The sequence below is a fragment of the Homarus americanus genome, unplaced genomic scaffold, assembly GCF_018991925.1.
Source record: "Homarus americanus isolate GMGI-L3 unplaced genomic scaffold, GMGI_Hamer_2.0 scaffold14655, whole genome shotgun sequence".
Classification (NCBI taxonomy): Eukaryota; Metazoa; Arthropoda; class Malacostraca; order Decapoda; family Nephropidae; genus Homarus; species Homarus americanus.
Window position 1 is genome coordinate 897,501 of NW_024743793.1, and position 14,474 is coordinate 911,974.

The 14,474-nt window shown below is 42.1% G+C and overlaps 2 protein-coding genes across 9 annotated transcripts in view; one reads left to right on the plus strand and one right to left on the minus strand.

Moving 5' to 3' along the window:
* The window catches only part of LOC121877532 (Down syndrome cell adhesion molecule-like protein Dscam2), a 223,190-nt gene that overhangs the window by 49,055 nt on the left and 159,661 nt on the right, over positions 1-14,474 (plus strand). For all 8 annotated transcript variants that reach the window (XM_042383303.1, XM_042383306.1, XM_042383307.1 and 5 more), the window contains exon 2: positions 10,881-11,888. In XM_042383303.1, the coding sequence (XP_042239237.1) occupies positions 11,816-11,888 (73 nt within the window). In that variant the 5' untranslated portion in view covers positions 10,881-11,815. The remainder of the gene's footprint in view (positions 1-10,880; positions 11,889-14,474) is intronic.
* LOC121877538 (proteoglycan 4-like) lies at positions 669-10,684 on the minus strand. Its single transcript, XM_042383327.1, has 2 exons — positions 10,651-10,684; positions 669-1,942 (listed from the first exon to the last, which is right to left on the minus strand). Exons 1-2 carry the CDS (start codon positions 10,682-10,684, stop codon positions 669-671), a joined length of 1,308 nt encoding a protein of 435 aa, XP_042239261.1.

Consider the following 14,474-nt stretch of genomic DNA (forward strand, 5'->3'; position numbering starts at 1 on the left):
GTTGTCAGTGAAGATTAATGACTGACTACTAACTGACGCTACTACACGGGGTTCTGTTCTCATTGTTGTTTTATTAGAGAGATAGAGAGTCTGATATATATAGCACACGTTGACGATATAATTGGCCTTGACACGCACCGGGCCGATTCACTCATCACATTTTAAAATTTCATGGGCAGCACTGAGGTAGAGTTGACTTGACACACATGAACCATCCAGTCAACCATCCAGTCAGTTAACCATCCAGTCAGTCAGCCATCCAGTCTCAACCATCCATTCTTAACCAGTTGAACTTAATGATCCTAGAATTGGTTGCTTCATGTTACCTGTAATTAACGGCTTTGTGTCGTAGCCTCTATGCCAGGTGTTGGTGGCCATCTGGTTTACCAATGATAATGTGATTTTTTGTAGAATTATGTCCAGATTTTTGTCTCTTCACTAAAGATACACCAGATTTGTGTTCTTTCTCGGTAGGTGTTCACTGTGTATGTGTACTGTGTTCAAATCTGGCCTAGAGAGTGAACAAGTAGTTTATTTTGTTCTTGCAGGCTATGTTATATGTGACTAAGGTAACTAGCCGATGATTAGAGGTGGATCCAGGTGTGTAGTCGCTGCCAAACTTACTGAATAGTCTCAAGTTGTTTTATCAGAGACAGTTTATAAATTGGTTAAGTGATTTTACTGTGGCTCTCGTTGGCTGGTAGACTGTGGTTGTCGTTGGCTGTTAGACTGTGGTTGTCGTTGGCTGTTAGACTGTGGTTGTCGTTGGCTGTTAGACTGTGGTTGTCGTTGGCTGGTAGACTGTGGCTCTCGTTGGCTAGTAGACTTGGCTCTCGTGCTGGTGACTGTGGCTCTCGTTGGCTGGTAGACTGTGGCTCTCGTTGGCTGGTGGAGCTGTGGCTCTCGTTGGCTGGTAGACTAGGGCTCTCGTTGGCTGGTAGACTGTGGTTGTCGTTGGCTGGTAGACTGTTGGCTCTCGTTGGCTGGTAGACTGTGGCTCCTCGTTGGCTGTGGAGCTGTGGCTCTCGTTGGCTGGTAGGCTGTGGTTGTCGTTGGCTGGTAGACTGTGGTTGTCGTTGGCTGGTGAGACTGTGGCTCTCGTTGGCTGTTAGACTGTGGCTCTCGTTGGCTGGTAGACTGGCTGGGCTCTCGTTGGCTGGTAGACTGTGGTTGTCGTTGGCTGGTAGACTATGGCTCTCGTTGGCTGTAGACTGTGGCTCTCGTTGGCTGTGAGCTGTGGCTCTCGTTGGCTGTTGGGCTATGGCTCTCATTGGCTGGTGAACTGTGGCTCTCGTTGGCTGGTAGACTGTGTGGTTGTCGTTGGCTGGTAGACTGTGGCTCTCGTTGGCTGTTAGACTGTGGCTCTCGTTGGCTGGTAGACTGTGCTCTCGTTGGCTGGTAGACTGTGGTTGTCGTTGGCTGTTAGACTGTGGTTGTCGTTGGCTGTTAGACTGTGGCTCTCGTTGTGGCTCTCGTTGGCTGGTAGACTGTGGCTCTCGTTGGCTGGTATGGCTCTCGTTGGCGGTGGAGCTGTGGTTGTCGTTGGCTGGTAGACTGTGGCTCTCGTTGGCTGTTAGACTGTGGCTCTCGTTGGCTGGTGGAGCTGTGGCTCTCGTTGGCTGGTACTGTGGTTGTCGTTGGCTGTTAGACTGTGGTTGTCGTTGGCTGTTAGACTGTGGTTGTCGTTGGCTGTTAGACTGTGGTTGTCGTTGGCTGTTAGACTGTGGTTGTCGTTGGCTGTTAGACTGTGGCTCTCGTTGGCTGGTAGACTGTGGTTGTCGTTGGCTGTTAGACTGTGGTTGTCGTTGGCTGTTAGACTGTGGTTGTCGTTGGCTGTTAGACTGTGGTTGTCGTTGGCTGTTAGACTGTGGCTCTCGTTGGCTGGTAGACTGTGGTTGTCGTTGGCTGGTAGACTGTGGCTCGCATCTCTTCAGGCAATAATCTGTCAGCAAAGTTAAAATCTCCGGTAATTGTGTTTACGTATTAATGATGATTTTTTCCCCTCAAGTAATAGTGGTTAAATTATATTATGATCAGTTCTTTAAAAAATACCACACCTGGTAATGATGCTCAGCTACCTGTGTCCAACCCACTTAATTATTGTCGATATCCGCGAATTTCTCTTTTAACTCTGTTTTTGTTGATTCCATTATGAATTAACATGTTTATAATCTTAGGTGTAGATTGATTCACTAATGGCAAGTAACTATGGATGGATGGTGATAAAAAATCATATAGTTATTATATATTGTTTGACTTTTTGTCTTTTGAAATGTTATGTGGATGGTGGCCTAAGCTTGTCACTCAGCCACTCACCCAGCGAGCCACTCACCCAGTCAGCCACTCACCCACCCAGCCACTCATCCACCCAGCCACTCACCCACCCAGCCAACCACACTAAGATGTCAACCTTAACACGTACACAAATTTTCACGTCTGTTTCTTTAATACCAGGTTGTATTCTGGAGAAAGTGGAATGAGTTGCTGAGCTCGTGACAGTTTCCAAGTTGGGAGAATACTTATCACTGTCGAGTATATTGACCAAGCAAACGTGTTAGTCTTCTTTTTTATTGTATATTTTAAATTATTGAGGTGTCGTTGTTGTACTTGAGGGGTTAAAGGCTTCACCATATTTAAGAGAGAATCAGATCCGTGTAGAGTGTGGAGGACTGTGCCCCCATGTACCGTGTAATATGTTATTCCAATTAAAATATACAATTTGAAATTGATATGCGTGTGAAATGATTACTTAAGTGTGTGAGAGTGTGTTAAGCGTGAAATGAGTGTGTCAGACGCAGGAGACATGTGTGTTGGCAGGTCTGACATATGCCTCACTCACCACTATTATAAGGAGTTGTTATCGTGAGCCGTGCACACAGTTGCCAGGGCGGCGCATCGTGTAGCTTGGAGATTAATGTGTGGCTGCTTATTGTCTACCCTACACCATGGTTGAGAGCAGTATATGTCAGGAATGAGAGTCCCTTAGGTCCCCCCCCCCCCCAAACACACACACACACACACACACACACACACACACACACATACTGTACATATTTTGTTAACAATTGTTGAGAGAAACGCTTGGTTATGTTTTGTCTCTGTCTCTACTATGATGTTTAACAGATTAAGAACACGGCAGACATTAGCTTGTAGGTCAGACTGTTAGGTAGTTGCTTCAGTATTCCGGAAGATTGAGTGCAGATATTTTATTGTTTGTAAATAACCAAGTTTTTAGGTAAAGGTTCTAGTCAAACGAACTTATGTACAGTAGCTAAAACTATCTGTGCATACTTTGTAGGAAATAACATGAGACCCTGGACGATAACTTTTGGTATATGAGAGCTGTCACTAGTCACACGTAAAAAAATTCGATCCCCACCTGCACAGATAGTTGTTTTAGCTAATGTAGCACGTGTGTGTTGGCTTATGTTTAAACTCGACCACAGACAGAGGTTATGAACAATAAGCCTGTTGGTTTACTATCGGCAAGATGGTTGTATTACCCTGGGAAATATGGCTGAGAGACTATATAAAATATTCCTTAACATCCCAGGTGCATCATTTAGCGCCATACTGTAGGGAGACTTGAGGTAAACATACGATCGTTTCGGGTACCATCAAGACACACACACACACACACACACACACACACAACTCTGGCGGATCGTAAGACACCCATGATATGACTGAGGGAATAGTTGAGTGAGTTAGGGCAGCGATTAATTTCTCTGGAGAGTTGTGTAGTAGATAGATTCCCTGACGTGATGTGGTTGGTTGGGACGAGTATACAATCACTCAATACCGCCTGGCACGTCGTAGGGGAAGGGGGAGACTGGGATGGGTTTCTGAGTCAGCGATACTGTTTGTCTGTCCTGCAAGATAGTGAGGTGATATACAGTGATTGCGTAGTGTAGGGATCTCAACGTGTCCGCCTCGCTTGTATATAACCTAGATAAGAGCCTTCATTTGAGAATTTCATAGATAAGTTACTCATTTGAATAGTATATATATAGATTTAAGTTCTCATTTGAATATTAGACAAAGAGTTCTCATTTCCATACAGTTTCGTGAAGAGTTTTTTTGCACGTGAGGACTGAGGTTTTGTTAGGTGAGTACAGATGATACACACATACATATATACATAAGAATACATTCATACTCGTATTACCACGTGTACTGTACTTACTCAGACGTAAACAAAGACGGGCGGGTGTTTGTGTGTGTGTGTTTAGGAGAATTGCCATGAATTCATATAAATGTTGTTTATGTATTTTAAATGAACTTTTGAGAATATTTATTGAAAGTTTCTCTTGTGTTTTATTGTATTGTTGTTGTTTTTTTTTAGGGGGATATTTTTCAGTTTGTAGCACTCACTCCAAAAAGTATCGTTACGGTGGGGTTCGATGAGTTTTATAATGAACACTGTGACTCCTGTTGTCTCAGTAGGGTTGTCTAAGTCCTTCGTCCGTTGTGTCATATTGTCTCACACAAAATCGTAAAGATATTTTTTGGGGGAAGTTGTTGTTCTTGGCGTTCAGAATTTTGTTAAGACTATTTTGGTGTTGTGAAGACAGTGGTATTAACTTAATGCAACTGAGACAATGCAACTACACTACTTATTCTGTGTGTGTGTGTGTAATGATCGTGAAGGAGCCATAGTTGAGTGTAGTTCATATCTGTAAACACTATTTCTTCTTAATTTGGTCATTTTTTGTCTGATATCTTCATCGAAATAGTTTACTTTTTGTTCCCAAGTCTGTATTTTTCCCTCGCCTTTGTGTCTCTCCTGCCAGAGTTTTTTTTTTTTTTGTGGGAATATAATAAAGTAGGTCAGCTCCCTCGGCAGTCAGACTAGTGGCCCGGGTGGACACATATAAGTGACACATTCTCCTTATATCTAATTTTTTTTTATCTTTTTATTATTTGCCAAAACTCTTTCCTCTAGCTTTTGTTGTTGTTTTTTTCCCAACCAGAGGGAGAGTTTTCTGCCTGAATTTTCCCCCAACTCTAGGGAATAAAGTATAGGTTACTTCCCCCAGGTGTCGGTACCAATGGCCACAGCCTAGCCAAAGTTTGTACACATTCGATACGTAAAGCTCAGACTATTTTTCTCATTATTTCCCCAACACCACGTTTTGGCTTTTGTGTTTTCCCCTTCAGTGTGAGAACCAGCCTTTCTGCCTGAATTTCCGCCAAGTCAAGGGAATAAAGTATAGGTTGCATCTCCCAGCAGTCTTACCAAATGACACGCAGAGCAAAGTTTGTGTGACAGGGTCTTGGCCAAGTTGGTGGCGGGGGATTGGGTGGCGCCGCCTGGGTTGCCAAGTAGTGTACTGTGATGTGGCGTGACGGAGGGCTGACATCACTGGTATACGTCGAGTTTAATTGGTTGTCGCAGTAATTAATATTTTATATACGTGGGGTAAAGGGGTATTGTTAGTGTGTGTTCTATTGGAGGAAAGTGACAGAGTGAGGGGGGGGGGGACATTCGCCTCGTCTCCCAGAGTTAATTTTTGGTTGAGATTAATCAGTCCTTCCCTGACTTGACTTATAGATGTAATTTTCTTGCGAGGGATTTTTTTTCCGCGCCGTAGCGTAACACAGCTGGTGGAGAATTCTTGCTTTTGTCTCGAGTTGGAATTTAAAGACTTGGGAGTAGTATTTAGTAATCCTGTGAGTTGAAGCACTTAAAACTAGACAGGCAAGCTGGTACTGACAGACAGGCCATGACGGTAGCAACCAACAACATGACATTATGAATCAACATGTTTGAGCCATAACTGTGACTGACCAAGTCATGACGGCGTTAGCAAGCCCAGCAGCAAGACCTTGGCAGCAACAACTGTGGGCGTTAGCAGTCAGCTATGAGCCGATGGCAAACAACGGTGATGGTCATGATGACAGACGGAATGGCCGATGGCAAGCAGCAGCAGGATGGCAATGAAACAACTGACGGTGGCAGATGAAACAATAGACGGTGAAAACAGCAGATGATGGCCAAGTCATGGCAGATGGCAGATCATGCAGACGTTGACCCGATGGCCCATTTGGCCTATGGCAATAGCCAGCAGATAGATGGCAGTTATGTGCGTTATGTATGGCAACAACGTAGACGGAATTAGCAGATCGACAATGATGGCTGTAGACGATGTAGTCATGCTGACGAATAGAATGATAGCCGGTACTTAGCTAGCCACCACCACCACCACTACTATAACAACCACCATCACTATAACAACCACCACTATAACAACCACCATCACCACAACAACAACAACCACCACCACTGCAACCACAACAACAACCACCACCACTGCAACCTCAACAACACCCCTATGTGTTTCGAGTCTAAGTCATCCTTTTATAACTACAACCTTCACCTCCACAACACCCCAACCTCCTCCCTCCTCCTACCTACTCCCTCCTCATCCCCCTCCTTTCCCCTTCTCCCATTCCCCCTTCTCCATCCTCTTCCTATCTTTTTCTCTCCTTCCGCTCATCCTCCTCCCTCTCCATCCCCTTCCCTTCCCCTCCTCTTCACCCACTTCCCCTACCCCTCTTCCTCCTCCTCCCCTACCTGCCTCCTCACCCACTTCCCCACCCCCCTCCTCCACACCATGCACCAGGGCAGGCCAGTGGTCCAGCCTCCGTCCTCTCAACGCTCTCATATCATACGTATGCAAATAAGGGTTGAGTGTATTGCAGCGGAGAGTTATGTAAAATAAGTGGCAGGATTTGTGCTTACTCTATTGCTCTCACCACAACTTCATCTTTATTTAGGTAGTTTTTTTTTCTCTGTTTATGGGGGAAAATTACAGTGAAACCTCTATATAATGGAGGATATGGGGATGAAAGTTCGTTATATCGAGGGTCCGTTCATGTGAAACTTCCCCATCTAACGGATTATAAGTGGATGAAAGTCCGTTATATCGAGGGTCCGTTAATGTGAAACTTTCCCCATCTAACGGATTATAAGTGGATGAAAGTCCGTTATATCGAGGGTCCGTTAATGTGAAACTTTCCCCATCTAACGGATTATAAGTGGATGAAAGTCCGTTATATCGAGGGTCCGTTAATGTGATACCTGGTTTAACCCCTGGAGTATGATGGTTTAGCAGTGAAGTTCATCTTCATGTTTTTGCTATGCACCCCTTTCACCATATGTCAGAATGTCATTCCCCCCTCCTTTCCAAGATTGTCTGCCTCAAAAAGTGCATTCGAAATAATATGCATATAATACTGAAAATCCTTTATTTTTTCCATATTAGTATCAGTTCCCCTGAAAACCTGAAATTCCCCAAGTTGAGAACCCTGGTTTAACCCCTGGAGTATGATGACTTATTCATTATTTTTGTATTGAAACATTATTATTATTATTATTATTATTATTATTATTATTATTATTATTATTATAAAGTTTAATAGCTGTTATGGTATCATGAATATAATTATCTCAATATTTATTTCTTATCATCAATATCAGTATTATAATTACTTTTACCACCATTATCACCCAACTCATAATTTTCTTCACCATCATCACCATTTCCACCATCTTCATCATTTTCATAATTTTCAGCACCACCACCATCACCACCACCATCATCATCACCACCACCACTACCCTCACCACCACCACCACCACCCTCATCACCACCCTCATCATCATCATCATCATACTAGGGCTGGAGGTGGTGGTGATAGTGATGGCCAGCTGCCCGGATGATGCAGACGTAAATGTTCACTTTTATGTGTGTCTGAATATGCAAATGACGATTACCATTCAAGGACCTTAAGCCTCAAACACTTTTTTAATTATTTTTTATTTTTTTATTTATTTATTTATTTATTTGGTGTTTGTGTTATGTTACCTGACTTGTGTATTTAACCCACGGCACAATAATAATAATAATAATAATAATAATAATAATAATAATAAATGATGATAAATATGATAATGATAATGATAAGAATGTAATGAGAGTAACAAGATTATAATAATATTTTTAATAGATATAATAAGTGGTAGTAACTTTACACACACACACACACACACACACACACACTCAAATTAAACACCATCTATATAAGAAAATAAACCCGAAGACAAAAAAATATAGATAATATAGAATGAAAGAAAATAATAGAAAAAATTGCAATTTAATCAGAGGAGATTGCTCTAGTTTTCCCAGGTAACCCCATTGTTGGAACGAACTGCTGCAAGAGGATTATTTCCCAACACCGAACACATAACTCTCTTAAAAGAATGAATTTTCTTAACCAAAAGCCTCGCAGTATTTTATATGGATTGATTTAGATTATTATTATTTTTAATTTAATGAAGGTAAATTATGATGAGTCGGTTTTTTTTTAATATATAGATAATAAACTAGGAAATAATGGTGGCTGGGGTGGTAAAAATGACGTTTATTATTTCAAGTAAGAGCGACGAGGGAAAGTGAATTTGGTCGAACTGAAGGTAAAAAAAATATATATATTAATTCCAGTTATTTAATTAAAGTTAAGAAAAAAAATACCTCAAACGTGATTTTTATTTTTGCCTTGGGTGGGTTTTTGTTTTTTAGAAAGAGAGAGAGAGAGAGAGAGAGATGAGGTAGAAGCAGATAATTAGGAATGAGACAATAATGATAAAGAGATAATGATAAGAATTGATAGTTATAAGCGGAAGGAGGAGAAGGTAAACACTAGGATTTGTAAATAGACTAAAAATCCTACTTTGAGGGCAGCTGAGTGAAGTTGGTAGAGACAAATCCTGGAGGGCCGTGGTCGCCAACCCTCAGACTGTCAATGAGGTGGACCTTGATTGATCCAGAGTCAAGAAGGTCGAGAAAGACACGAGGAAGTTAACTCTGTATGTGTGTGGAGAGTGGTGGTGGTGGAGGAGGTCTTGTGAGAAGGAAGTTAAGAGTTATTGGCCAGAGAGAGGGGGGGTGAGAGAATATTGAGTCAGTCAACCACAAAATTCCCGGAGGTGGAGGCCGGGTGACTCACATGTCCAGGGTTTACACACACACACACACACACACACATGAGGCAAAAGTATAGGAAGGTCGAAGTTAACCAAGAATGTCATGACTTGAGGGGGTGAGGGGAGGGGGCGGGGAAGACCGGGAGGGGTTATGGTGTCTGTCTTGTGTCTGCAAGTGTCTTTTAAGTCTGTCTGTATCTGAAGGGCGTGGCGTGTATGTTTATTTTTTTTCTGGTGGTCTGTAAGTGACTTTTTTGTTAGGGTTTTTTGTCTCTGTTGCTCCTCTTTCTCTCGCCTTCTCTTTTCTTTTTTCACCTCTCTCTCTCTCTCTCTTTCTCTCTCTCTCTCTCTCTCAATAACCAACCACATAATCACCAGTACACCAGAATTAGACATCTGACAACGATGATTGGACAATTTCCACCTAAATAGAGCCATCTTCTGTAGTAAATTTAGATACAGTGATACAGTTTTAATTGATGTAATTATAATAGGTCGTGCCCTATAGTGACCTCTCGTTTTATTGGTTTAGTGACGTTAAAACACCTGCTCTCCATTTTCTTTACGATGACGTCACAACAGCTGGGTGGTTCTGTATCCCCTGGACGCAAGTAACAATATCCTCTGGACGCAAGTAACAATATCCTCTGGACGCAAGTAACAATATTCTTGGTATTCGATTTAACAATTTCTCCAATATTCGAGGAGTTTTCTTATCAAGGAAGTCCCAGGTAGCAATTTCCGTGACACTCAGATAACGGCGTCCTTAATATGCCTGCCGTAATTTCCCCGATTTTGTGCACCACTCTCCCGTTTTCTGTGAGGAAGGGAGGAAGTAGTGTTTTGTTTATGGGGAGTTTTAATCGTAGACAAACTAAAGTATGTCTCGTTTCTTCTTCGACTCTCTCTCTCTCTCTCTCTCTCTCTCTCTCTCTCTCTCTCTCTCTCTCTCTCTCTCTCTCTCAATATGGCTGAAAAATTATACCAAGACTCTACCTTAGTTTAATATCTTTTCTTAACACTGATCCCACCAACACTAACTTGTCTATTAAGTAAAGAAGAAAATTAATTTTTGTTCCCACTAGTTATTTAATAATTTATATACTAAACTCCTTTCGGTCTACCAGTGTTTATATAGGGAGGGATTTATATAATGGAAAAAACATATTTGTATTATAGTGTTTGTCTTAAAAAAAATTACTAAGTCAACATTTTGTCAGTGAAAATTTATGCTTATTTGTCCACTAAAAAGTAACATTAGCAACATCATTTATACATTTATACATGCAACATTATCTGTAAAAACTAGAATTTATAGAAAACATTATTTACCTATAAAATACAAATGTTTAAGTAGTGTTTATGAAGGCAACATTTTATATATTTAAAATATATATATCTTAATTTTTTATTTATTTTTTTTTACAGAGATAATCATTATTTATTGATTTTTTTAGTTCGTCAGTACATCCTGATTTATTTCTACTGTATTTATTTGTTTTGAAATATATCTGATTAAATAATAGTCATACGAACTTTTATTAATTTTATTGGTGTATTTTATTTTAGGCAGTAAATACTAGTTATCTTTTTATTAAGGATACAGAGGCCAACATTTACCCCCAGAGGCCGACATTTACCCCCCAGAGGCCAACATTTACCCCAGAGGCCAACATTTACCCCAGAGGCCGACATTTACCCCCCAGAGGCCAACATTTACCCCAGAGGCCAACATTTACCCCAGAGGCCAACATTTACCCCAGAATCCAACATTTACCCCCAGAGGCCAACATTTATGTGTCATGTGTCCATTTGCCTTCCCTCTTACAGTAGACACCACCAACCTTCTCCACCAGTGAAAATCTTTACCAATTTATGTTTTCCTTTGCAGGGTGGACGAGTGTGAGCCCGGGGTCGTGTGTAGTGGTCACGTTCTTCCTGCCTGCCTGCCTCGACTACTGATGACCACCACCCTCACCCTCGACCTCCTCCTCCTCCTGCTGCTGCTGCCACCTGCTCACCTGAGTGGCCCGATGGGTGTTTGAGTGACCACCTGGAGACCTTTTTCGGTGATGTCTGGTTCTCTCTCTGTCTGTGTGTGTGTGTGTCTCTCTGCTCTCTTGAGTGGCCAGGTGTTCCCTTCATACCTGCAACAAGACCGTCTTCCTTGTGAGTAACGGAGTGTGGAGGCTTCGTTTGTGAGTGACGGAGTGTGACGGCTTAGTCGACTTTCTGCTTCATCTGGGAAAGTGAATGGTCTTCCTCCAGGGCAGTATCAAGCTTACTCAAAGTGTAGATGAGTGACAGTCATGGACACGCGTGAGTGACGACCCGCAGAGTGGTGGTTACTTATGGTGTATAACAAATAGCTCAACGTCACATCTACACACTTAACCTAAAAAAAAAAAACACAAACAACAAAATGCCGCAACACTCGGTTATATAATACTCAACATAGAGAGTGGAGCAGCAGTGGTTCAAGTGAGGCAGAATTTACGAGGTGAGGCGTCGTGTCATTTTCTTGAAAGATGTTGGCCAGACCAGGACAGCCAACCCGGGAGTAACTCACACGCGGAGGAGAGAATATAAACTACAACACTTCTTACTGCCTGTCTGGGTGTAAGATCTTGCAGGAAATAAATAGAAATAAAATATAAGTGTATAGCTGAATGAACAAAAACAAACTGGACGTAATCATATAGAGGAATTATCGATGTATTGTGTATAAACAACAGAAGAGAAGAAAAAAAAAAGAAAAGACGTGAAAGATGAAGTGATTTTCAAGAGGAACACATAAAAGAAACATAACCCATCCCCAAAGTTGCCATGGGTGATCGCTCTCTGCTCCTGCACCTGAGATGGCTGCTGCTGCTGATTTTCGCCCTTATACCAAGCCCCGGTAAGTACGTCTTTTGATGGTTTCTTATTGTTATTATTTTTTTTTTTATGCTTTTTCTCCCTCCTGCACGTCTCTTCCCTCACCTGAAGTACTCCAGGCCAAATCTTGACTGAGGAGCATAGTATCCAAGTGTGTGTGTTATAGCCGCTGTTTGGACCTAACTTTTATGTCCTTGCTTGCTCGAGTCTCTTATTGCTTCTGTCACTTTGTCTCGGAGAACTACCGCGTCAGTATCAACTCCGACCTCCGACCCCACCACCGACTCGTCCCCAGCTCCTACCTCCCTGCACTGAAGACTAGAGGAGTGGAGTTTGTGTTTGGTTTTTGTTCTGTGGGTTTATGTTTGGCTATTGTTTGGCCTTTGTGGGTTTTTGTTTGGCCTTTATTTATGGGTTTATGTTTGGCTATTGTTTGGCCTTTCTTTGTGGGTTTTTGTTTGGCCTTTATTTGGCCTTTCTTTGTGAATTTATATCTGGTTATAGGTATATCTTTTCTCATTACTTCCACAAAAAATTTTTTAACTTTTACTAATATATTCTTTTAAGTTAGGGTTTAGAATACGTTTGAATTTATTTATATATTAGTTAAATTGTGTGAGTGACAACAGTAGAAATAATAGAATGGATTTTGTCTCGGCTTAGAATGTTGAGTTTGCTTATAGACAAGATGTAATGTCTGTCGCTTTGTATTTAGTAGTTTTTTATTATAATTGATATATGATTAAATGTATTGTAATGTAGATGAGAAAGATATTGATGAATTGGCAATACTGTAGAGGTAAATGTATTGTAATGTAGATGAGAAAGATATTGATGAATTGGCAATACTGTAGATAGATCATGGTTGTATTATGACTGGCAGTAAGGGTCAACTCATCAGCTTACACTATGACCTTATTCATTACATTATACACAGTGTAGCAAGCAAGACTTATTCACTGTTTCAACGCCTCGTGAGAATAAGTTAAAGGTGGTGAGAATAATGATGATAATTGTATTGTTTGTACACTGGTAAATATAATAGTGGCAAACAATTAACAGAGTACTGGTATAGTGACAATAATATAGTACCGTGATGATGATGACGATAATAATAATAATAATAATAATAATGATAACTCAAAATTCGCTGTATTATCCAAGTTCAGCCGGTAATGTCAACACACACACACACACACACACACACAATAGTAAACAAGGTGAGACGCCCGGGTAGGTGGGAGTGGGTGGGTGGGTGGGAGGCCCAGGGTGAGTAAGAGGCAGAGTGAGGAGGAGGGCTAGGGGGGGGATAGGGAAGGAGAGGGGGGGGAGTTAACTGGCTCCTTGGGGCTAATGAGCGGGTGGAATTGGTACGCCAGGGTGATGCTAAAAGAGATTGATGGTATGGTTTAAACTCTTCTGGGTTTTTTGGTTTATTTTCTTTTTAAGACGGGAGCTTACTTAACTCTTCTGGGGCAATGGTTTAATTCTTTGAGGGGGATGGTTTAATTCTTTTGAGGAGGATGGTTTAACTTAAGGGTGTTTATAATTGAGGATGATAATTTAATTCCTTTGAGGGTGTTGGTTTAATTTTTTTAGAGTGTTGGTTTAACCTTTTGAGGGTGTTGTTTTAACTTTAAGGATGATGATATAAATATGGATGAAGGTTTAAGTTTTTGAGAATACGGAAGGTTTCGCTAACTAGGCAACGACACATTGTTTTAACTTTGTAATGTTAGATGGGAGGAAGAAGTCTCTCTCTCTCTCTCTCTCTCTCCCAGTACAGATGGCTGGTGTGGCCGTTACACATGGTTTCAACATGAGGTTTATGGCCTCATGTTGTGTCATATACCACGACCGAGGGTGCACAGCTTCCCTCAACTCTCTTTAATTATAATAGACTGAGGATGATGTGTGGTGATGTAGTGGTGATGGTAGTAGTTGTGGTGGTGGTGATGTAGTGGTGATGGTAGTAGTTGTGGTGGTGGTGATGGTAGTGGTGATGGTAGTAGTTGTAAAAGTGGGATGCAGTGGTGATGGTGTAGTTGTGGTGGTGGTGATGTAGTGGTGATGGTAGTAGTTGTGGTGATGGTGATAGTGGTGATGGTGATAGTGGTGTATGCTGGATGAGGGAAGGAAGCGGTACCATGACCATCCTGGGAGCAAGAATGATGCAAGCTTATCTTCACTCCATTATAAGTGTCCCTCTCCTCCTCCCTCCCTCCCTCCTCCTCCCTCCCTCCCTCCTCACCCCCTCCTCACACTCTCCCTCCTCCCTCCCTCCCACCCCCTCTCTCTCTCCTCTCTCCTCCCTCCCACCCTCCCCCACCCTCCTCCCCTCCTCCTCCTCCCCTCTCTCCCCTCTCCTCTCTCTCTCCCTCTCCCTCTCACCCCTCCCCGGTTGTAGCTCTCAGAGGACTGCTTTGTAGGTCAGCGCTCCTTAAGTGAGAGAGGGAGAAAGAGAGAGAGGCCATTTGTATAGTGGAGTGGATGTGTGGAGTAGTAGTGTGTGTGTGGAGTAGAAGAGTAGGTGTGTGTGTGTGGAGTAGATGAGTAGGTGTGTGTGTGTGTGGAGTAGATGAGTAGGTGTGTGTGTGTGTGGAGTAGA